Here is a 22,069-nt window from a genome sequence, read left to right on the forward strand (position 1 = left end):
CAATTACTGTATTATTAATAATACCAGTAGAAGTCTAAATTTAACCAGTTTATAAGGATGTGAATTTTTTCTATTTTCAGAGAGCAAACAATCTGCAGAGCCACATTTCTTTTTTTGTGGTGTGCTTCACTAATAGTGAAGCCATCATTCTATATTTAGTGCATGCAAATTTTCTAAACTTTCAGCACAGACTGAAACAATGAAAACAGTAACAAGCTCCGTGATTGGCACCCACAAGTGGAATTGTCCCAACTTACTGCAAAAGATAGTTGCAGCCCTCTGTCTAGTCTTCTGTCTCACGACCTCAAAGGTTCCAGAGAACTGGAAGATTGCCAACATTATACTAATCCACAAAAAGGGAAATTTTTAAGAATTAAAAAATTATTAGTCCGTTAGCTTACTTTCAATAGTGTGTAAAATATTCGCCAAGATAATTTTCAATAGAATAAGAGCAACACTTGAGTTCAGTCAACCAAGAGAACAGGCTGGCTTCAGGAAAGGATATGCTGCAATTGATCACGTCCATGTCATCAATCAGCTAATCGAGAAATCTGTAGAGTACAATCAACCCCTCTATATGGCTTTCATAGGTCACGAAAAGTCATTTGATTTAGTAGAGATACCAGCAGTCATAGAGGCATTACATAATCAAGGAGTACAGGAGGCATACGTGAATGTATTGCTACATGCGTGTGACATCGACAAAGATTCCACAGCTACCTTTGTTCTCCACAAGAAAAGTAGAAAGATACCTATAAAGAAAGGGGTCAGACAAGGAGACACACTCTCTCTGTGCACTGCATACTTGGAAGTAATTAAGCTATTAAGCTGGGAAGGCTTAGGAGTGGGGATCAATGGCAAATATCTCGGCAACCTTTGGTTTGCAGATGACACTGTCCTGTTCAACAGCACTAGCGACGGATTACAACAAATGATTGAGGACCTTAACAGAGAAAGTGTAAAAGTGGGGTTGAAGATTAATATGCAGAAGACAAAGATAATGTCCAATAGCCTTGCAAGGAAACAAGAGTTCAAGATCACCAGCCAGCCTCTTGAGTTTGTGAAAGAGTATGTTTATCTAGGTCAGTTACTCACAGGGGACCCTGATCATGAAAAGGAAATTTACAGAAGAATAAAAATGGGTTCAGTGCATACAGCAGGCATTGCCAGATCCTGACTGGGAGCTTATCACTATCATAGAAAAGAAGGGTGTACAATCAGTGCATTCTACCAATGCTAACAGGTCAAGAACAAGTTGAGGACCACGCAAAGAGCAATGGAACGAGAAATGTTAGGTGCAACACTAAGAGACTAGCCTTCAGAAGTTTTTAGCATAATTTGATGCATGTGCGTTATCACATTACTCCAGTAATGTTTTAAGTATTGCTTACAAAATAAACTTGTAATTGGTTCGTTTTCCTTCAACATAATTTATACCTTCAAGCTTTATTGTGGATTTTGGCAAATCAGGTACAGTAAACATGATGACCTCTATCGGCAGTGCTAGCTCATGTTGTGAAAGCATCTTCATTCCTTAATCCAGATGCAAATATTCTTGCAGCAGAAGCAGACAAGAAGGAAAAGCAGATTAACGCTGTTGCATTAATAATATGCAAGATCTGTGCGTTATTTTGGAAAATCCTAAAGCCTTCATTTAGCATAGCAACACCAACGCACATAAATGCACACTCACAAGATTTTCTTGCAAAAGCAATGTGAAAGCTGTAGCTTGATGGACAACATGTTTTATAAATATTTCCACAGTTTAGTGGCAGTTCAATGGCATGTCACAAGTGTTGCTAAGCGGTCCAGTTGACTCACTGTTATGTAGTGCACACATCTCCACGCCACATTTTTCTTAAATGTTTTTGGCATCGCATTGTCACGTCAGTGTGCACAACTGTTCTTGATGCACTTATCACATCTCCCAAGTTTCTCAAGACAGGGAGGAAAAGAATTTCACCACTTTGCACCACAACAACACATCTTTGCTGCAACCACGAGGAGTCGCACTAAGGTCCCGAGCTGAGTGCACAGTTGGAGATAGATGTGAGCGTGCTGGACGAGTACTTCTTGGACAGGGTGGGTTTTACTGTTCTTTTGCCACAGCAGCTGAGACGCTGGCGCAACTGCGCAAGTGTCTTGTGCTTGAAAACAAAAATGAAGAACAGGTAGATGCCGTGCAAGGAGTTCAGCATGCCGGCAAGTCCATACAGCCTGTAGTAGCCAGTGATCCACGGGATGAACTCAAACACCCAGATGATGCCCATGACGACCGAAAGCTTGACATACAAGTAGAACCTACCAGAAAAGGGCAGAGAAAAAGAAAGCTGTCAGCAATGCATGGGCACAGAGTTGAAGTGGCAGCTGTGAATGCACTATGTATGGATTTTAGAGGTAACTTATCATAAAGCAACACATTTAATTATAAAATGAATGCGCACTTTTGGCAGGCCACTTCGCTATTCAGCTAGGTGTGTTGCCAGCCTAACGCCTATTTAACTCAAGTTCCACACTGGTTGGTACCACATTTTTTAGGCAGTGCTGACATGTAGAGCACATTGGCACATAAAAATTCTTTCACTGGTCGAAATTAAACCCGACATTTGTGTCAAGCAATACTCATGATTCCCTAGGAGTTTTTCATGTAAAATTGGGAAGTATAACAGAACTGATGTGTTAACTTTTCAAGAAGGCAACAACACAAATGCAAAGCAATGCCACTTGTGAAAGATGAACTGGATATCACCTAACTTAATTATCATCGCTCTTTCACTCCTTGCCTGTTGCTTATTTCTGTGGTGTATGTGTACTGGGAACCATTACCAACTCGCCCAAGTTTCAACTCTTGCACATTGATTACTCAAGCAAGTCAGGCGTTGAATTGCTGCCAAATGCAGTGAAGTGCAACACTGCGTCATCAAGCCACGTGCTGCGAAGCTTGCTTGGGAACACGAGGTCCCGGGGCACCCATGGGACGCGGCAGGCGCGACTCCGTCCATACGAGACATCCGCTCGACCGAAGGGTTTACGCGACACAAGCCGGACAGGAAGGCGCGCGCACGGTGGCCGCAGCACTCACATCTTTTTGTGCTGCTTGGCCTGCAGGGTGACCCTCTGCAGAGTCTTGGCGCGATACAGGGCCCACGCGGTCAAACCGAAGATGACCACGTTGCAGAGTAGTATGATGCCGACGGGCAGGTTGAAGTAGAGCGCGTAGGCGAGCTGGCCGCTGAGCCAGCAGCGCACCTCGCCGAACCGGGGCCGGTACGCCTGCGGCACCAGCTCGGTGAAGTGCAGCACGAAGGCGGGCGCCGAGACGGCCGCCGTCGCGGTCCACGCGTACACTGCGTACTGCCAGTAGTGGTCCTCGCGCAGGCGCGGATTGGCCAGCGGCCTCAGCGTCACAATGGCCTGCCACACGTCAAACGCCATCACGTTGGTCCAGAAAAACACCGCGAAAAAGCTGGTGTGCTGCACCACGGCCACTGCCAAGCACACCCGACGCGGCAGCACCGAGCGCAGCGTGAAGTCCACGATGAGCCCCACGTAGAGCACGATGAAGCAGCTGGACAGCGAGAGCAGGTTCTTGCCGTGCGTATTGCGCATGTCCGGCAGGACGCAGTACGCGGCGCAGATGAGCGCCAGGAACATGAGCGACACGGCCATGGCCACGGCCAGGTACGGGTAGAGCGCGGTCAGGCCGTGGTCGTAGTAGGAGCCCGCGCGGCTGGCGTTGCTCACGCGCACCGCGTAGTCGTCGCCGCCGGCGCCCGCGCCGATGGCCGTCGAGTTGCTGAGCAGCGCGAGCCACGAGTGGTTGTTCTGCAGCAGCTGCAGCACCGGGTTGCGCGCCAGGTACGCGTTGAGCGGCCCGCCGGCGCCCGGCGCGCCCGCGGCCTCGTTGGGCAGCGAGACGCGAGCGGCGCGCAGCAGGCTACGGGCCTCGGGCGTGGCGTTCTGGAAGCGTCGCTGCACCCAGTTGAGGTAGATGCTGTCCAAGAACATGCTGATGGCCATGCGCCTCGCACGCCGCACGCCGCCGGCCACATCCGGCCGGCTTCTGGGCTGTCGCGGGCCCCCGCGCCTGCGCAGAAAGAAGGAAAGAGAACGTGAGCGCCGGCGGGTATTGCTGTAGACCTTTCTTTCCTCGGATAGACGGTACCGTTATCTGTAAATTATAAAGGAAAGGCACAGAAACTTGCAGTCTCGATCGATGCTTCCGACCATTCGGGTGTGGGCACTGAGGAATAGGTGACCCGAAAAGCCTGCACCTCTGCGTATACTTCAGATTTGTATGAAGAAGGGACGCCTGGGAGGAATCTGCTTTTGCATGGCTCATCACGTCTCCTGGAAGAACTGCATCTTACGAGCAAGCTCACCGTTTACTTTGTCCGATATTTCCTTCGGCGGTTCTCCGTCCTCCTATAGTGCTCTTGATCCACCCTTGATTTCGATGATGCGGCGCGCTCTGCAAAATTTGTGACTGCAGCCCAGCGGCGCGATGCTTGGAGCTCAATTCCAACGGTGTACGGCCCTCGCGACGCCGCTTCGCTTCTGCACTTCGTCTTTCCGCGGGTCAGTTTTATATATCGGTGGGAGTGAAGACGCGATAGGTTCAGCGAAAGGGAAACTTGACGAGCCGGTGGGCGGCCGCAAAAACGAAAGCGGCGCAACCGCGAAATCTTATAAATAACCCGGGTCCACGAAGAGCCCTGACGCTTAGCTTGGATTGCTTTTCTTTTATGCGCGACTTCGCATAGGAGCAGGGCTTCCCACGCGCGATAATCCACGATGCGCGCAGCGGTCTCGCGGCGCGTCCCATTAGAGCCCCGGATGCTCCTGTTTGTGTCCTTTGCATGCATCCCCTGCCTCCCCCCTTATTCTTCCCAAGTGTGCACGTGAGTATATAGGATACCTTGTTGCCGTTCCGCCCCGGTCCGCCGTCATCGAGGCATCCTAGACGTATTGTATGACAGTGGCCCGAGGCTTTATCGCCGCGGCCAACGGCACTGGACGCTGCAGCCACAGCGAAAGCTGTCGATGCCCGCGACGGACAGTTCAAGGGCGCCTTCCGCGAAGGTGCTAGGCGTGGAGAAACGGCAGCAGCCGGTGAGAGTCGGTTGTTTCTATAAGCGGCGAAGCCGTTTGTGCGTACTGCTATTGCAGGGCGGGGTTGCGTAAGGACCGGCGGTTTGCTTCCCTTTGTGTATGCTTGCTTTTTCCCGTCTAAGTTTCGCGATCGCGTTATGAGACGAAGACCCATCACGCGCGCGTGATGGAACCGACAAAAACAAAGCGCAGGAAACGTCCATCGCATACGCCCGCAGTGATTGACCGTTCTCTTCACGTTACGCAACCGCGAACGTTCTTGGCACGAACCCTAACGAGACTGTAGCCCCGACTTGACTGACACCTTTCTGTAATTGGCGGTGTCTGGCCGCGGGCGACTGCAGGGCTGGTCCTTTGTCGCCTTACCGTTCGCGCCTCTAAATATAACCCTTCGAAGAAAAAAAAAATAGTGGGGTTGCTCCGCCGCACCGTGCCCGTACGTGTGCCCCCTGCAAGGTCTACCATGAGACGTCATGTGTGAATACGCCCGACGAATCTGCGGCGGTTTGTGTGTTTCTCTTGGCCCGCACTTTGTTAGCGTGTGTCCTATGCATGCACACCTTCGCCCTGGTCTCCATTACGCAATGCTTTGTTATTTTTTTCGTTCTTCATAATGAAAGGTCCCTGTAGTCAACGGGTGTAGTGCTGACTTCAAGACGTTTACGCACGACGTGATGATGATTGCACTACTGGAACTCGGAATCAACGCGAGTCTTTCTTTATTTCTTCGACACTTTTGGGAATGAGACAGCTGCGATGAGATATGTAGTCCACACGTGCTTGTACTGCCTCGTCACGCCTTAATAGAGAGCTTTAGTTTGTCCGGTACTCCGGTACCGGAGTGGCGGAGGCGTAAACGTGCGCGGCCGGAGCGTTGAAGCCAGCTGGTGGCGCAGAGCTCAACTAGGCAAACACAGAGATCACATGAATTTCAAGTGGTTCCAACCAAAAAAAATAACTTTATTTTCACGACGTTTCGCAACCAACTCGGCTCCTCCTTCAGGCGAAGTAACGACAGGGATGTCCAGGCGCAACATTTAAGCTTTCATGGTCGAGGTGGGGGGAAGGCAAGAGGGTCCCGACCATGGAAGCTTAAAAGTCGCGCCTCGACACCCTCGCTGTCACTCTCTCTGAAGAGGAATCGATTGGTTCCGAAACGTCGAGAAAATAAACTTACTTTTTGGCTGGAGCCACTTGAAATTCATAATTAACCCAATCAGACACTCAATTCTGTCAAAATGTTTAGCTTCAAGAGCTCATATTACAGTAACCAAGTATGTTCTGTTACGCTGCTGGTCTAAATTTTCGCAGAGGTGTAATTGTGTCACGATTTGCCCCTGCCGGGGTTGGTTGATGCAATTGTTAGCCGTCCTACGGCGGGTAAAAGATATCTTCGTCTGGTTCAGCTCTGCGCCGCCAGTTGACACAACCTATCAAACAGCTCACGTTTACGTCTCCCGCCCATCCGGTAAAAAAACGCCTGCAGTCCGCCAGCGTTTACCGGCATACTGGATAAGCTAAAGCAATTATAGCAATAACGCTTCGTGTTTCAGCAGCAGCTGGTGCGTACATAGCGCTTCAACGGTCTCACGTACGTGCTCATAATTTAGCATTAGCCCCGGACAAGGAGGCAGCTCGCGACCTGTCGCCATTTCGTTTTCATGGTGGTTCAGCGACTTCATTGTGAGCACTGTCTTCCCCACTTGCGTGTGTGTTTAGAGAAACCCAAGGTTCGTCGTGCTTGTGTTTCTAATAGATTATCGACGTCCATTCTACATTCGTTGCTGCGGTTTAGTTCTTGATCTGCTCTTCTTGCTCGCTGATAGCAGCTAGATTCGCGGCAAACTCACACGCGTCTGGTGTACCTTGCCACGTGCTGCTCGAGGTCTCCTCTGATCTATGGTCCGGTTTCTTTTTTCCCCCATCGCGAGTACGTGCACATTATGGCGCACGCGCCGAGAAAATTGTTCGCGCGCAGTGGGCCGTCAGATTCCTCGATGCCCGCGCCGCCCCGCTGCAACTCGCATATAGTGTACACACTGCGATCGACAGTCGCCCGCTGCGTCTGCCGCGCTTGAGGGCTCATCAGCCGCTCGGATCTTTGCGCTTGCGTCGGACGACGTCGTCGATGCAAATCGTGCGGGCGCCGAGCCGCTGCCCGGGCGCACGCAGCCGACCGTTTCCGCGGCGGCGACGTTGACTGCTGCTGTGCGTGAGGACCCGAGGACGGTGTGTGTGCGTGCCGCCGTCATCGTCCCTTTCGTGTGTGGCGCGCGGACCTGTCACTCCACGGAGTGTTGAAAGGAAGAGGACCGCTCTGCAACAGCGGGCGATGGACAGTCTTCTTCCTTAATTTGTTATTGATGAGGGGCCGCGGTTGCGTCATACCCGTCGGTTCGGCGCGCGTATGAGCGCCGGTACACGCGCGCGTTTGTTGGCTCGGTGCGCACGGTCAGTGGAGCGGCTTTCGAGGTGCGCCAACGGCCGTCACTGCTGGCGAGGCGGTTCGTCTTGATTATACTCCGGGGCAGAAAACAATTGCCGTGAACATTGTTGACGAGCTGCGCTACGCGCTACAGAATAGCAGGCGCGCTAACGCGGACACGACTGTAGAAAGCAGAGTGAACTAGAATGTTCTAGTAGAAAGGAAAAGGACCAGCACAAACGCCGTCTATCAACAGAAAGGTCGCACAGATGGCGGAAAGGAAGGTAGATGCAAAACTTGTCTGCGCATGCTGGAGGGAAGGCCCCGCCAATCGCGTACACGGCGTTTGTGTTCGTGTTAGGACGCCTGTTCTTCAGTAACATGAATCCATATACGCCAACTTGCTCAACTTGCAGTCGTCCTCGGCTGTGTTATATGTTGCTCTATACTACACGGCACTGCGCGGTTTATTCCGCCTGCACGTCGATCAGCGCGGCCCTTCTGGCCTCCGCGCAAAACGCCTGCGTACGTGCGTGGCCTCCGAGATCGCACCGGAGTGCGCTCTCTGAGGCCACTGTCCGTGTGGTAATTATTCGTCTCCGTCGGTCGCTGGAGTCTTGAGCATTTGCTGGGAAAACGTGGTTTTCGTGAGCGCTTATATCTTCTAAGCTGGGAGGCTTGTGTGTACAGCCAAGGTCGGCCAAGGCCTATATTTTTCGTCGTGTAAGCGTGGGCTTCCACGTACCCGCTTCTTGTAGGCTAGTTGGTTCATACTTGAAGGGAGGTTAAAACTGCGTGAAAAAAAACGAGGACAAGCGAAAGGAACACTCAACACACGACGAGCACAGCCCGCCAACCGCTTAGGAAGTTGTCAGGCTGCGCTCGTGGTTTGTTGTGTGCCCCTTTCGCTTGTCCGCGTTTTTTTTTTTTTTTTTTTCGCGCAGCTTTAAACTTTCTATAAGTAGATAGCTTGGGTCAGTCGTAACGTTCTGGACGGGTATAACGGGCCGCCGAATAATGTGCGACGGTCGGGCTCTAGAAAGTGATGTGCGGGCGCTCGGGCCTTCCCGCCGAGCCTTTGAACCACATCGAAATATATTTCATGCTCGAGGAGTAGCAGCCTCTCGGTAAAGTGATCGCAGTAATCAGGGGAACACTTTATCTGCCTCTCTTCGCACCTTTTTCGCGTAGCTGAGAGTAACTCTCGTGGGAAGCGGTTTCGAAAGCCGCCGTTGGATGGAGTCCATGGGAAAACGTGACGCGAAACGTCCTTTCATTGCCTCGTGCACGAAACAACCATATCTGCAAGCGGCCGCGATGGCGTCATGAAGCCACTTTCTCGTACGGCCATGTGGTAGTACGCGTGCGCTTCGAGGTCGGGGATCCGCCTGAGCGGATTGTCTGTTGACATCGTGTGCACCGCTGTATATCTCGCCGTCTATAGTACGTCGCGTACTTCTCCATACCTCTCTTACTAGCATCAGTCGGAGCCCGGTGTCAAACGCTTGGGGCTGGCCACGTTCGTCTGCTGTGCAGACGTGCTCTACAGCCTGCGCCGTTTCATCGAACGCTCCTCCGTGGGTTAGTCCTGTCGGTCCCGTATGCGTGGCGTGCTGTGCGTGGTCATGGCCTCGATGAATTGTCCGTGACGACGCTCTTCGCCGAGCCCCATTGTGTGGGGTTCGTTTTCGGCGGCGTCGTTTCCTCGTTGGGACTCTTTGCGCGTGAGACGTGGCGCGCGGGGCGAGCCGCGAAGCGGCAGATCGCAGGCGTGTGGCGCGACGACGGGCGGCGGAAAATTACGGCCGCTCTGCTATACTTCTTGGCGTGCGCGTATCGTCGAGCTTTCTTTCCTCCCTTTTGCGCGGTCGCTCGCAGGCAGCGCACAATGGCGCTGTGTCTTGAACTGGTCGTTCTCCGCGTTGTAGACAGAAGGACATTGTGTGGCTACTGGCCGCGTAAACGGTGCATGCGCTGCGATCGCGCTGTTGTGCCGTGCGCCTTGCTTTTTCGATCTCGACTGCAGGAACGTGCCCGCTTTACGGAACGACAGGACTTTTGTCGTCGTCGTAATTGTGTAACATTATTACGTGGCATCTGATACGTTAGCGGCTGCTTCTTTTGCGAGTAACGTACCGGTTGGCATTGTGTGCAGAAACCTTTCACCTACTCTGCGTAAAGTACGCCCGATTGTGCAGGCTATTCTCGCAAGGGCACCTTATAGATAGCATGTAGTGGTATGCGGTACTTCGGGTGAGTCTGGAACCTGTCGTCCCAATCTTCGCCGGCCCTCTTCGAGTGTAGCTCGGTTTCTGCGGTGGTCATGTCTCGTAATAGCGTTGATAACTATCTCCCATCTTTATTGGTGTAATTTTTGGGCTGGTCCACCACTAATTCACCTCGGACATTGGGCTACACTCGCTCCGATGCAGCTTGAAATTCAGAAGCCAACTTCTACAACAGCAGCGATAATCGCTAGAGTCTCTTCACATGCGAGGCTGCATGTTTGCGGTCTTGCGTATTAAGTGTCTCACCGCGGCGACCCGTGGTGACTGAATGGACTGACGTACGGAAACCGTTAGGGGATCTGCCCTCCGATCGATGCGTAAGTAGACGGCGCTTCCTTGTTGCGCTTAAACGAAGCTGCGAAGTTAAAGGAGGAAAGTGAGTCATCAGCTCTCAATGGCGACTTTTCCTGTATATATCCATCAATGGCACCTTCGCACAAGCTTCTCGCTATGCAATTCGCGTCAGCATAAGACGAAATTCATAACGTCCTCGAGAACGATGAACCCTCGTCATCACTTCTGATTCTTGCAGGAAGCGACGCGGCTTCTACAACAAGCCCAGCGCAAGTGGGGACACCGCTGCGAGTTGGTGTGATGACATGATGAAACATGGCGAAAAATAAGGCAGAGCGCCGACTCTCATCTAAAGTTTATTGGATAAACGCATAGATATATGTAGATTGTTGTTGGAACATGCTGCAAGGTTGGCATTTTGGCGAGTTGCTATACGGATCCATGTTGAAATGAGCGTAACGCGAAAAAACAGGAATGGGAGACGAATAGACAGAAGTACTCGTGGTGTTTATTCTTCTCCGTCCTTGATTTTTCGCGTTGTCCTCATTTTTACCATACATATATTGAAAAACACGCATCTTTGTTTTGAATCTGCGTAGTTCCGTCTATTGTCTTTTGCTTCCCGTCTTCTTTCGCGCAGTTCTGTCATGCCAAGCCCTCTGCATCAGGTGGAAGTGTGCAGGTAGAAGTGTGCGCTCCAGGCTATGTGTATCCGGTTGATGTGTCCACCGTATCGTCGGCGTTAGATGGCGTAGGAAGAAAAAAAGATATGAAGCTACCTGTTTAAAGGGACACGGGTGGCCGGACGATGTGCATCTGTGTAGCGCGGCGTGCTGAGTCAGATATTTGTCCCGACTCCCATAGACGCGGAAACGTTTGCACATATACTTAATAGGTGCTGGAAAGGCCTCGGTCGAGGGGCATTACGGGGAAAGACAATGGACCTTGTGGCACTACATGTACGGCCTCCGGCGGAACACATCTACACTCTTCCGCCGAGTCGTCCGCGGATGCGGACTGCGAGATTGCGGTTTTCTCGTCTCAGTTTGCAGAACGAAGACTTCTCTCAGTCCCGAAGCTTGCAGCTACATGCTGCGCCAGTGCATGGGCTGTATACTCCGTCGTATGCGCAGTTTGTGAAAGTTATAGCTATAGAGCGCAAGAAGCGCACTTTCGCTTCGATAGAACTCGCAGAGACTGCGCGAACGGTGTCCGGTAAGAAAAGGCTACCGATTTCAAAAAGGTAAACCAGCGGGGCTGAAAACGACACAGGAGGCGAAGAAGACGGCGGAACGCTGTCCGGCCCTCTTGTTCGCCTGCCAAGTGTCTCGCTGTTGTCTACTTGCGCGATCCTGGGCACCGGCTCGCTCAGCTCTACAGTATAGTTGCTGCTTTTCTCGTTGGTTCGACTGAATACGTAGCAAAAGCGCTACTTACTCTAATGTGCACCTGTCTAGAGCTTTTCGAATGCGCTCGCTGCGAAAATACATTCCTATAACGTGCCTCCAGACATATGCGTGCCTGCAGTACGCAGGTCTGCGAGCGATCTCCAGAATGACTCGCAATTCCAGGCTACGTACGCGCCCGCTTTACGAAGAAACCTTGTATGTTTTCGCGAGTTCTCTAAACTTACGTGACCGCCGACGTATTTGTTTCGCAACGTAAGAAAAGCGCTACTCGCCTTGATGGTCCACGCTCTTTCTTTTCTTTTTCTTTTTTTCGACGACATGGCGGCGCGCTGCCGACCTTGTGAACGCGGCTGTGGAAAATTGATTGCGGCTCCTGCAAAGCTGGCTTTACTGCAGAGGTTTACTGTGGGGTAGCTGACTTCCTCCTGCTGACAGTGAACTGTTCCCGTGAGGTCGGTGCAAAATGTTATGCGAAAGTTTTGGTGTGGCGCTCTTGTAGCGTACCTGTTTGTTGCGTTGCTCTTTTCCCGAAACAAGGTATTACTTTTCTTTCTCTTGCGTAGATATCTGAAATGTTTATTTGCCCTATAACGTTGCGTACCTCTCTTTCCCTGTCAAGAAACGACAGCAGCTCTGCGCGCGCAGGCTTTCTCAGCTGGAAAAACACCGCTCACGAAACTGGTTTTCGGACCGTGATTAGTGGGTACGAACGGTCTGTCTTATCATTCGCACGGTCCACTCAACAGGCGGCAGCTGCGGGAAGAAGCTCGGGCTCGCGTCATGTCATCGGAACCTCCATCGGGAGCGATGATGACCGCGCACTTAGTGTACGAACTAAGCGTACTCGTACGTGTCGTACGAAGACTGCTCACTTGTAAGCGGCGCGCCCGCCGAAGTACGTCCGCGACGCTCCGGGACACGGTGTCTCAAGAAAGTAACGGAGTACATACATAAGTTCAAGGCTCCCGCACATAAGCCTGAACGATATTGTTTCGCATCCATAAGAGTTGTCTGCGAAATGGTCCCTATCCCGAGCCTGTAGACACTAACCCGAGTCATTGCACCGAACCTGTTCGCCGCTGTGTCGCTAACTCCTCTCATCGATCTTGCAAGCCAGCTTACCTGTAGTAGGCGGTGGAGGGATCCCAATCGGTGTAGTATATCCAAAGGCACAAGTCGCGCTGCGAAGACTGCGGCAAAGCAGCAGCACTATGGCAGCGGTGGTCGGCGGTGGCAGGACGATGTCGGCAACCGCGCGGGGTGATGGTCACTCGCGGGCGGCTCTACATGCTGTCCAGGAGTAAAAAGGGGGGAGGGGGGGGGGGGCGTTCGTATCCGTTGGCGGTCGCACGGGTCGGTCTCTGCGGAAGGACTGGCCGACCGGGGGAAGGGAGGCGAAACCTTGGCGCCGCGCACTCGCTTGCTCGGTCGTTCTCCGTGTAGCGCGTTCCGTCCGCCGCTCGCAGCGTGTTGTAGTGAACTGGTGGTGGTGGCGGCCGCCGCGTCTCCCCCTGCGGCGCGGACGGACGGCGGGGCATCCGCCTCCCCCTCCTCATTCCCCTACCCTCGCTTTCTCCAAGGGCGCTTTCGCCCATGTGGGCCGTCACGCGACACCAGGCTGGAAGCATCATTCGCTGCCACACTTTCGGTGTGAGAGGGAGGAGAGTGCGCGTTAGTCGCGGTGACCGAGAGCGTCTTTTTTGGCTTTGCCGTGTACACTGTCGATAGCGGAAGGGGGACATGTCTCCGTGTAGCAGATGAATTGCAGGTTCTTACGCTCTCGGATTTTGCGGTATGTTTCTTTTTTCTCGGTGCTGCTTACAATATTGCAGTTTGGGACTAATGGGATGTTTTGTTGGTTTGGCTTCAGCCCTTGGCTCTCCTCTGTTGGCGCCGTTCAGTTCCGGCACCTTCCGTGACCCAGTGACCCTCAGGGGTACCAGTGTGATTTCGATACTAGTCCCGCAGGCATGGTGGCATGCCCCTTTGGTAGATGTTTCGGTTTTGTCTAGCCAGCGAAATCGTGTATTCGATGTGGGGAGGTGACGACTTGTGTGGGTATATCGGACGCCGGGACATCGCTCATTCCAGGTGGTTCGCCAATTCTCATGGACAGTGGCGTAGCCAGGAGGTGGCCACACCGGGCACGTGCCCTGGTCAAGCGTCTGCCTCCTCCTCCCGCCACAGGAAAACAATTTTTGGCTACACTGGTGCTCTTGGATGCATGTGAGATGGTCAGCGTCGACCCTTATTCGCTGTCGGCTCGCGCCAGCTTAAGATTTATGGCATATATATATTGCCTTAGCGAAGCAAAACCCTTCCTGTGATGGAATATTTAAAACTTTTTATAAGAGTCGGTACGACTGTTTGGACTTGTGGTTCTTGCTCAAACTGCGACTCCTTGAAATTTTGACCGTTCGCGGCGCTCCAAACGTCCTGAAACGTTCGTCTCTACAGCTGTCACTCTCATTTTTTGCTTAATGAAGTGTATCGTCGCCATCGTCGTCGTCAAACACATTCCCGTAATGGCGCCAGGGACGGATTACGAAATCAGTAGGGCCGAGGCTCATGGCTCCTCCGGGAAGCCACTTCTCCCGCCTCACCGCAAATGGGTGCGGCATCCCATTGCTTATCTAGAAAGTCCTCGGGGCTAAAGCCATTTAAGCCCCCTCCTTAATTGAGCGCTGAGTTGCCCTGGAATCCTTCGGACCATTTCGCTCCCGTTTCTTTCACGCCTTGTTTCCTGTTGACCGCCTTGCTTAATTCCTTTGCCATTTAATTCCGTTGTTTACCGTCACCGCAGGCTTTGAACGTGTGACTATAGCGTGTTCCGAGGAAAACTCGAAGGTCGTTTCCGCGAGGCCTTCGCGACCTCGCATCTCTCAACGAGTGAAAGCGCAACTGCATCAGGCCTCCATAGAAATATCAAGCCAGGCTGTTGTGTCTGACGATCCCTCAGAACAAAGGGTGCTTCACCGGCAGACATGCAGCTGTCACGGGTGCTGATCACGCCTCATCGTTCACTCAAGACAACTCAGTCAGCGTCACCTGAGTCTTACGGACAAGCAGTTATGTTCCATATCTTTGGATTCACTCTTCATCGCTCACTTCAAGACGACAACACCCCCCCCCCCCCCCTTGACTGTCGCAAGGGCCTGACAGGTGGACCGTGATGAAGAGGCCACTAATTGATGACCGGGCGGGCCATTGTCGAGTACTCCCGGGTCAAGGCGTCGACGGCCGGTTCACAGTTTGTCACGTGGTTGCATCGTATTGTGCAACGTTGGAGACAGGAGAGCCGCCACCAAAGGCGTAGGACGTTGGGGGACGGGAGGTAGTGAACGATTCGGCGTTTGTGATTGGCCACTGAATTCCCTCGACGAGGGAAAGATGAAAATAAACGGCATAAGAAAGCGGATCCGGACGGCTGTGAGGGGGGAACGCTCGGACATGCAAAGACTCTAGCATGTCGTGTGCTCCGATAGCTGGAGCCGTGTTTGTAAAACTGAATCATGCACTTTTGAATGTACTCGCACCTCTTTTTTTTTTCTGTTCTCTTAAACGTCGCTCGGAACCCTTCCTTCTCCTGGCACATGACCTGGCACGGCACCGTCCATGGAACACCCCCGACTTCACAACAAGGCCAGCAGCCAAGAGACCCAGCAGAAACGCCGCATGGGCCCTCCGCGCCACAGTGCAGGAAACGTCATCAACATCATCATTATCATAATCATAGTCGAGAATTGCAAGCGACCGCCACCCGTTTATTACATTACGTGTTAGTCCTGACGACGCACTAGAGAGGGAGAGAGACTGAGAGCCAGCGGACGGAACAAGGAAGCCCCAATGGGCCAGTGGCCGGGTCCGCTCCCGGCCAGCTATCCCGACCCGCAGTGTGATCCGTACTGCCGTGTTATCGGCAAGCCACCCTATTGCCGCCTGCAGAGTGTAATTACCGCTGCCTCCGAGAAAAAACGAAAGTGTCGGTGCAGCAAACCGAGGAGTTGCATGTTGTCTTTTTTTTTTTTTTTTTTGCTCTTCCTTTTGTAAATATGTACTTCACCGCCATCTATTTATGTCCCTTGTAGTACAAACATTTCAGCCTTTGAGCGAAATCCGACGAGCGAGCATCGTTCTTCCGAGGCTCCTGAGAGCGCTGCTACCTCGTCCGAAAGAGTTTCACGCTGTTAGTTGCATTCGGGAAGCTGTATACTTTCACAGTTTCGTCGTAGATTTTCTTCTTTTTTTTCACGATCATCATTATGCTCATCTGTGCCTACTGCAGGACGAATGTCTCTGCCAGAGATCTCCAGTGACTCGTTCCCTGCCAGCTTGCGCCATCCTATATGCCTACTAATTACGTGATTTCATCACACCAGCTATAATTCCTTGCCGTCATCGACTGCGCTCCCTTCTCCTCGGCACCTATTTTGTTAACGCTAATCTGCACTACGCATTGCATGGCCTGCCCGACTCAATATCTTCCTTTGAATCTCGGTTAGAAGGTCGGCTACTCCCGTTTGGTCTCTAGTTCACATCGCTGACTTCCTGCTGCCTCTCCAAGAGTTACGCCCGTCATTTTCCTTTCCATCGCTCGTTGCGCGGTCCTTCTTTGTTATCCCCCAAGCTTATGCTGCATATGTTAGTACCGGTAGAATGTCATAATTGTATACACTCCTCTTTTCAAGAATAGTGGTGAGCGATAGATAGCGACTTGGTAATGCCTGCAGTATGTGCTCTAACCCATTCTTAATGTTATGTGGATTTCATTCTGGTTATCTGGGTGCTTCAAAGTGTACTCCAAGTGGGTGCATGTTTCCGTTTGGCCGACTCTTCATTCGCTCAACACGCCGTCATTCACTTTACCGCCCGTGAACCTCGGCAAAAAGATGTTTGACGAGGCGCATGGTGCTATATAAGCACTGTCCTTATACCACAACTCGCGAAATCGAGAAGTGTAATTGGGCGACACGCCATGGCACGCATTCGTGCAACCTGCGACTAAAGGTGGCGTAAACACCGCTTCGCTTTCTCTCTCTTTAATTCTCATTTTCTTTTCTTCTCGCGTCGCTTTGTTTCTTTCATTTTTTGCCCCCGGTGACTCCCGCGCTTTTGTTTCCTTTCCTGGAACTCGGTGACTGCGCCGGTACGCACGGTGGCCTTGATTTCTTTAGTAGATTATGTAGCCACGTCGTGAAAGCGTCGCCAACGCTGTGTATACTTGCATGCAAGCAAACAAACCGGGGCGTAACTCGCATGGTGAGTGTACGCGAATAGGGGTGGTGAAAAGATGGCTTACCTCGAGAACCACATCGCCAAACAGACGTAGGCGCGGAAATTCCCCCGCTTCGCTGGTGGATGCGTTTTGTCGCGCGACTGCAAGTACACCTGTGTGTGTGTGTGTGTGTGTGCGTGTGTGTGTGTGTGTGTGTGTGTGTGTGTGTGTGCGTGTGTGTGTGTGTGTGTGTGTGTGTGGCATGTAGCGTCTAACTAGCGTATCATAAAGAAAGGGGGAAGGGGGAAACTTGCGAGAAAGAACCGGGCGCGCATTTTCTGGATCGAATAAGCCGTGTGTCGTTTGCACACTATAGACGGACCAAATAAAGATGGCGCGCTTCCTGGAATATCAACACTGTACCTGCATCACCCGCCTACCACCGATGTAAACGTACCCCAACCTGCCGTATCCCACTTCCCATTCCCTTCCGGTGGAGGACGAATGGTGCAGACCGGAAGTATCCTTAACGGAGACAACATAATAAGGACGTTCTTTTTTTTTTTAACGAACAAAGACGTGGTAATTTGCTGGGCTGGTTGGTGACTGGTTCAGCCAGCATAACGTTACACAAGGACAACAGAAGGACAGCAATCGCGCCACTCGGGGCATGTTCTTCGAGTGACCTGTAGGATCGCTGTGACGCAACTTTTCTGTGCTGAGAGATTGTAAACCTATAGAATGTCACTCAGTAAAGGTTCTCTCTCAGTGCTGCCTATCGTCTTCGCCTGGAACCGGTTAAGGAGTCCACGAAGCGTTGTCTCGTCTCCGCTCATTGTTGCACTCCTATTCCTAACGAAATCACTTTTCTTTAGGCGTTCATCAACAATGGATCAGAAAGGGAAGCGCTAGTCGGGAGCCACCGTTTCGGCAAGGATTGTCCCTCTGTACAAGCTTAGCGCTTAGAAGAGTGATGGCGCAACAGATGTATCTGCCTCCCCTCCCGATAGCTTGCTTGCTAGCTTGTTTGTTTAAACAAACAAATGAACCGCCAAGAGTAGAATGGTGCTGTGGATCAGACAGAAAGAGTAGGTGGCTGTGCTAAACAGCCCATATTTGGGAAGCTTGCGAAGCCGCTCTTGAATGCACTTGTCCTCTGTGTTAAAAAAAAAAAAAAAAATAGACCTCGAAAGCGACTTGGTTTCCACGTACACTGAAGGGTTCAGCAACCGTACAGGCACCTTCCCCCCCCCCCCCCCCCCCCCCAAGGCGTTATTCGGAACCACGGCGTTTTATGGTATTTATTTTTGCTTGTGTAAACGGGCTGGGGACTGGGGATTGGGGGGGTGGGGGGCAATTTTTCATGACCCTCACAGTAAACGGTGCTCTTGTTGGGAAGAGCCTCTGATAAAGCTGCAGCAAGTTATCCTTGTACTTGTCAACGCTGAAAACATTCCACACTTGTTTGCGTTCGCTTGAAATAACCACTTTCGCTGCCGCAATAGATCGGCCGGGTTGGCCGCCCATGTAATTTGAGGTGCTGGAATACAGGGTGCACCACAGCACCGACTTGGGCTTCCGTGAAGCCAAGGAAAATACTGCCATGGTTCTCTGGTTCGGGGAGGTTCAGTACAAGAACGGCCCCCTTATCACCTTATATACCGTTTTCACCCGGTGCCAATGCGCCGCGCCAGGGCCTTGTGTCGCTCCCTTCATCAAGCGCTAATCGCATTAACGTCGACGTTCATGGTGAAATGGGTTCTGCCGGAACTTCTTTATGTCGTTTTGTTTGTATCGCTGCTCGTACAGACCCTCCTGTGCGGCGTTGATTTGTTGCAGCACTGTGCTTCCGGACGCAGGTCTGGTTAGGAGGGTCTCTTAATTTTCACATCGCGCTCATTGGGCGTGACAGTTGCGCGAAAGTTTACTGGCTCGCCGCGCGTAGTATGGCGAAGGCGCTGCCGAAAGATCGTGCCGAATCGCCGCAGAATGTGGCCGATATCCGCGATGCATTGGCATCGAGCTTATGTCGTCGTCGTTCGGAGTATCGTCCGGCTGGTGCAGCCTCCTCGCCGCTCGAGCCTTGCCCGCTCGCCTAGCTCGGTCACGCGAACAGCGCGTGACTGTGAGGAGGGAGTCCGAGAAGGAAAAGAATATATATATATATGTTGCGCAAGGCTGCGCTGGTGCCGCTACTCCGTAATGCGCGTTCCTCACTGCGCGCACAGCTGTTATGCAATGTGCGCGACGGCTCGCTCTGAACGTGCTTGTGCCTCTTTCCTCGCGTTCGTAATAGTGCAAGGACCGCGCGGCCGTTACTGTGCGCGAGCGCGAGGACGAAGGGGCGGGCAGACCTGTGCACCGCTGCAACCGCTCATCTGGGGCGGAGATCGGTTATGTTGGCTTTACACGGCCTTTTTCTTTTTTTTAGGCGAAGTTTTCCCTGCCTGCCACTGCCCGGTTTCCCTTTCTGCCCGCCAGTGTGTTGCCGAGAGATAAAGAAGGCACGTCGCCGCGTCGCCACGGAAAGAAAAGTTCAGGAAAGTTCGCTCGGTGTGGGGTCGGCCTTAAGTGTGAACCGATCCCGGAGGAGGGGGGTGTGGTAAACGGGGCGTCGGAGTTCGTATAAGTTAAAGGTGGCGAATTGCAAGGCCAAGCCTTACACCACACAGTGCACCATGTGGGTCTTCGCGAGGGCTTTAATGTGATTTGCAAATTGAGCCGACCCTGCGGGCAGTGCAGAACCGCCTCGAAAGGATGAGGAAAGGGGATGGGGCGTGTGGAGGAGCAGCGGATTCCATCCCGTTGGCATCTAGACGACCAGGAGGCTATATATGTGGTATATGGGCACACAGTGTGAGTCCGTGGTTTGTGTGCGACTTGATTGTTACAATGACGGCGCATGTGCTTGAACATTGCAACCGTATTGTAATACATATACTATAAAATTTTCGAAGACGTTCACGCCGTGCTCGGCGTATACGTGCATGCGAACTTTTCGGTACACAGTTCATTTGAGCTATGACCCTGCGAGAGAGCGAGAAACAACTTTATTTGACCGAGGGATTTTAGTCTGCGATTTACGCAGTGTTGGTGTTCGTTATCTTACAATTACGTAATATGGCTTCACGTGCGAGTAATTATAGCGGCCTCACTGACGACTGCAGTGTCGCGAGTAGCTTATACGACAGGCCGGTCGTTCCATGCGGTGCGCTCTCTTAGATCGTCTAGTGCAGGCACTAAGCCTTAGCACGCGACTAAGCCGACGAGAAATGTTTTTAGAGCTGCAATGGGCACTCTTATGACCAGTTGAAGATGGCGTCATATATCCTTGCGGCATATAGAGCACTTGTACGAAGCGGTCGTTTACGTGATTATCTGCGCGCCTTGACGATATATATATATATATATATATATATATATAATACACGTTCAAAGAAAGCGTCGGCCTTTTCGTTGGTCATCGACACGCTAGCTGCCATATCAGTATATAGTATGACCTTTTTTATTTTTTTGCGTGCACTTCGTGCAAGGTCGTGCATAGGAATGTAGTCTCGGGCACACGGTATGACGTCGGGTGCTGCACTTGGCTAGCTGGGCCGGAGCCAATCAAAGCAGACTGCGCGTCGTCTTCTGCATGAGCAGACGAACAGCGCCTGACTTCGCACTTTGCCCGAGTTCCCACTTACTGGCTGCGTATATGCCCTTGTCTGAAACTAAAATGCAATGTACGAGTTTCCTTTCAGCAACAGCTGTAGACAAATTGCAGCTACAGACACATCGCGAATGAATGCGCAGCGCACGAAGACAACTTCTCTACTCGTATAGCACAGCGCGGAGTCTAAAACAGCCTGCACCATCCGTGAGTATGATAATTGTGTCTTTCTGGAGGATGATTAGCTCACCGTCATCTACAACCGTCTGCGACACACGGTCACGCCAGCACTTATATAGCTGCTCGTCCCTGCAGTGAGTCTTCGCTGTGGTCGCCATATCAGCGCCGACAGTCGCAGACAAAATGGCGCCGCGCGTTTGCAACGCCAGCCTGTTTGTTTGTCGTCTGCTACCTACATCGAGTATGTGCATGATAGAGTTAATCAATGTTCGGAATCTGTGCCACGCGCCGTCGTACAGTTGTGACAGGGCACACGTGCCGTGGCACCAAGCCCGATAGTCAGCTTCGGCGACGGTATACACTCCAGCTGTCCCGCGGTGGACCACGCGTCGCGTGCGACTCAGCGTAGCAATAGTGTGGCGCTCGTAAACACACGATACGTTCGCTTCGTGCCGTTAAAAACCACTTGCACCCCGGGCTACCACGGAGGCTGCCGGAATGTGTCAAATATGCTATGTCGCCGTGTTTGGTCCGATGAGCCTCCCAGAGAATGCTACACCGCGTTCGCAGCGCCTGCATGTGCAGCGTTTCTGCCGGCGCCCTTGATGACAGCCCTCATACGCGCTTTCCCGCCATGTCTGGCCTACGACCGCGAGCGATCGACACTGAGGGGAAATACCGTGGAGAATGCCATTGCGGATTTTTTCCTGGGCGGCTGCAGCCCCGAGTCAAAGGAAAATCATTGCCGCTAGATTAAGTGATGCGTGTATTGTAAATTTTATTAAAAAGTGATACCCACTGTCAACCGTCAAACACGAACGGGAGTCCCGACACTTGTCGAGCTCAGCTGCAGTGCACGGTTACCGACGGTGTATACGACCGTCCAGCCCGTGCGTGCTCGCGTCGCAGCCGACAGAGGCCGCTAATGTCGGCGTGGTTTCTTCCGCGTGTATAACTATTGCGAGGAGTGACAACAGCGGTAACGAATTATTCCGGCTTGTGAGCTTCGGCGATTCGTTCCGAAGCGCCGTCGGCTTTAGCCTTGAAAGTTAACCGGAGAAGGCCTAGCGACGATATCGGCGCTGCCGAGCTCTCAGCGGCGGTGTGGCTGCCGAGAAGAGCGGCCACGTCGCTGCACGCCTGCCGCACGAGTGGGTCGCGGTCCCATATCCTCTGTACGGCAGGGAAATCTCGCCGTTCGCGAGCGAAACCGCCGTTGAACGACGGCCCTCGAGCGGCAAACGGTGTGCGACGATATTGACGTGCCGCTAACGTGGACGGGCCTTTTCTAAGGTTCCAAATCCGCCGACGGTGGCCGTGTGTGACGCTGGCTAACACTCCCGGGGTTAATACACACAAATAGGGGAGAAAGTTGACGGCACTATGGCCGTCGTGGTCAGTGATATACAAAGCACCGCATGCCTAAGCCGGAAGATGTGGGTTCGGCTCCCACGTATCGCCCGAGTTCTCTTTTCGTCCACTTTCAAATAT

General features: G+C 52.3%; 2 protein-coding genes and 1 long non-coding RNA gene across 11 annotated transcripts in view; 1 reads left to right on the forward strand and 2 right to left on the reverse strand.

Annotated features, from left to right (window-relative positions):
- LOC129387528 (uncharacterized) overlaps positions 1-22,069 on the reverse strand; it is a 179,468-nt gene that overhangs the window by 125,756 nt on the left and 31,643 nt on the right. The window lies entirely within an intron of this gene.
- Positions 1-22,069, forward strand: part of LOC126541179 (uncharacterized) — a 283,735-nt gene that overhangs the window by 3,476 nt on the left and 258,190 nt on the right. The window lies entirely within an intron of this gene.
- Positions 1,415-12,813, reverse strand: LOC126541160 (G-protein coupled receptor Mth2-like). Of its 2 annotated transcripts, none has more exons than XM_050187841.3 (3): positions 12,651-12,813; positions 3,083-4,087; positions 1,415-2,301 (listed from the first exon to the last, which is right to left on the reverse strand). In XM_050187841.3, the coding sequence occupies exons 2-3, from the start codon at positions 4,018-4,020 to the stop codon at positions 2,013-2,015; spliced, it is 1,227 nt and encodes a 408-aa protein (XP_050043798.1). In that variant the 5' UTR covers positions 4,021-4,087; positions 12,651-12,813; the 3' UTR covers positions 1,415-2,012. The 2 variants fall into 2 exon arrangements, with proteins under 2 accessions (XP_050043798.1, XP_050043799.1); XM_050187842.3 differs by lacking the exon at positions 12,651-12,813 and adding an exon at positions 4,383-4,670.

The sequence above is a fragment of the Dermacentor andersoni genome, chromosome 2 (genome assembly GCF_023375885.2).
Source record: "Dermacentor andersoni chromosome 2, qqDerAnde1_hic_scaffold, whole genome shotgun sequence".
Classification (NCBI taxonomy): Eukaryota; Metazoa; Arthropoda; class Arachnida; order Ixodida; family Ixodidae; genus Dermacentor; species Dermacentor andersoni.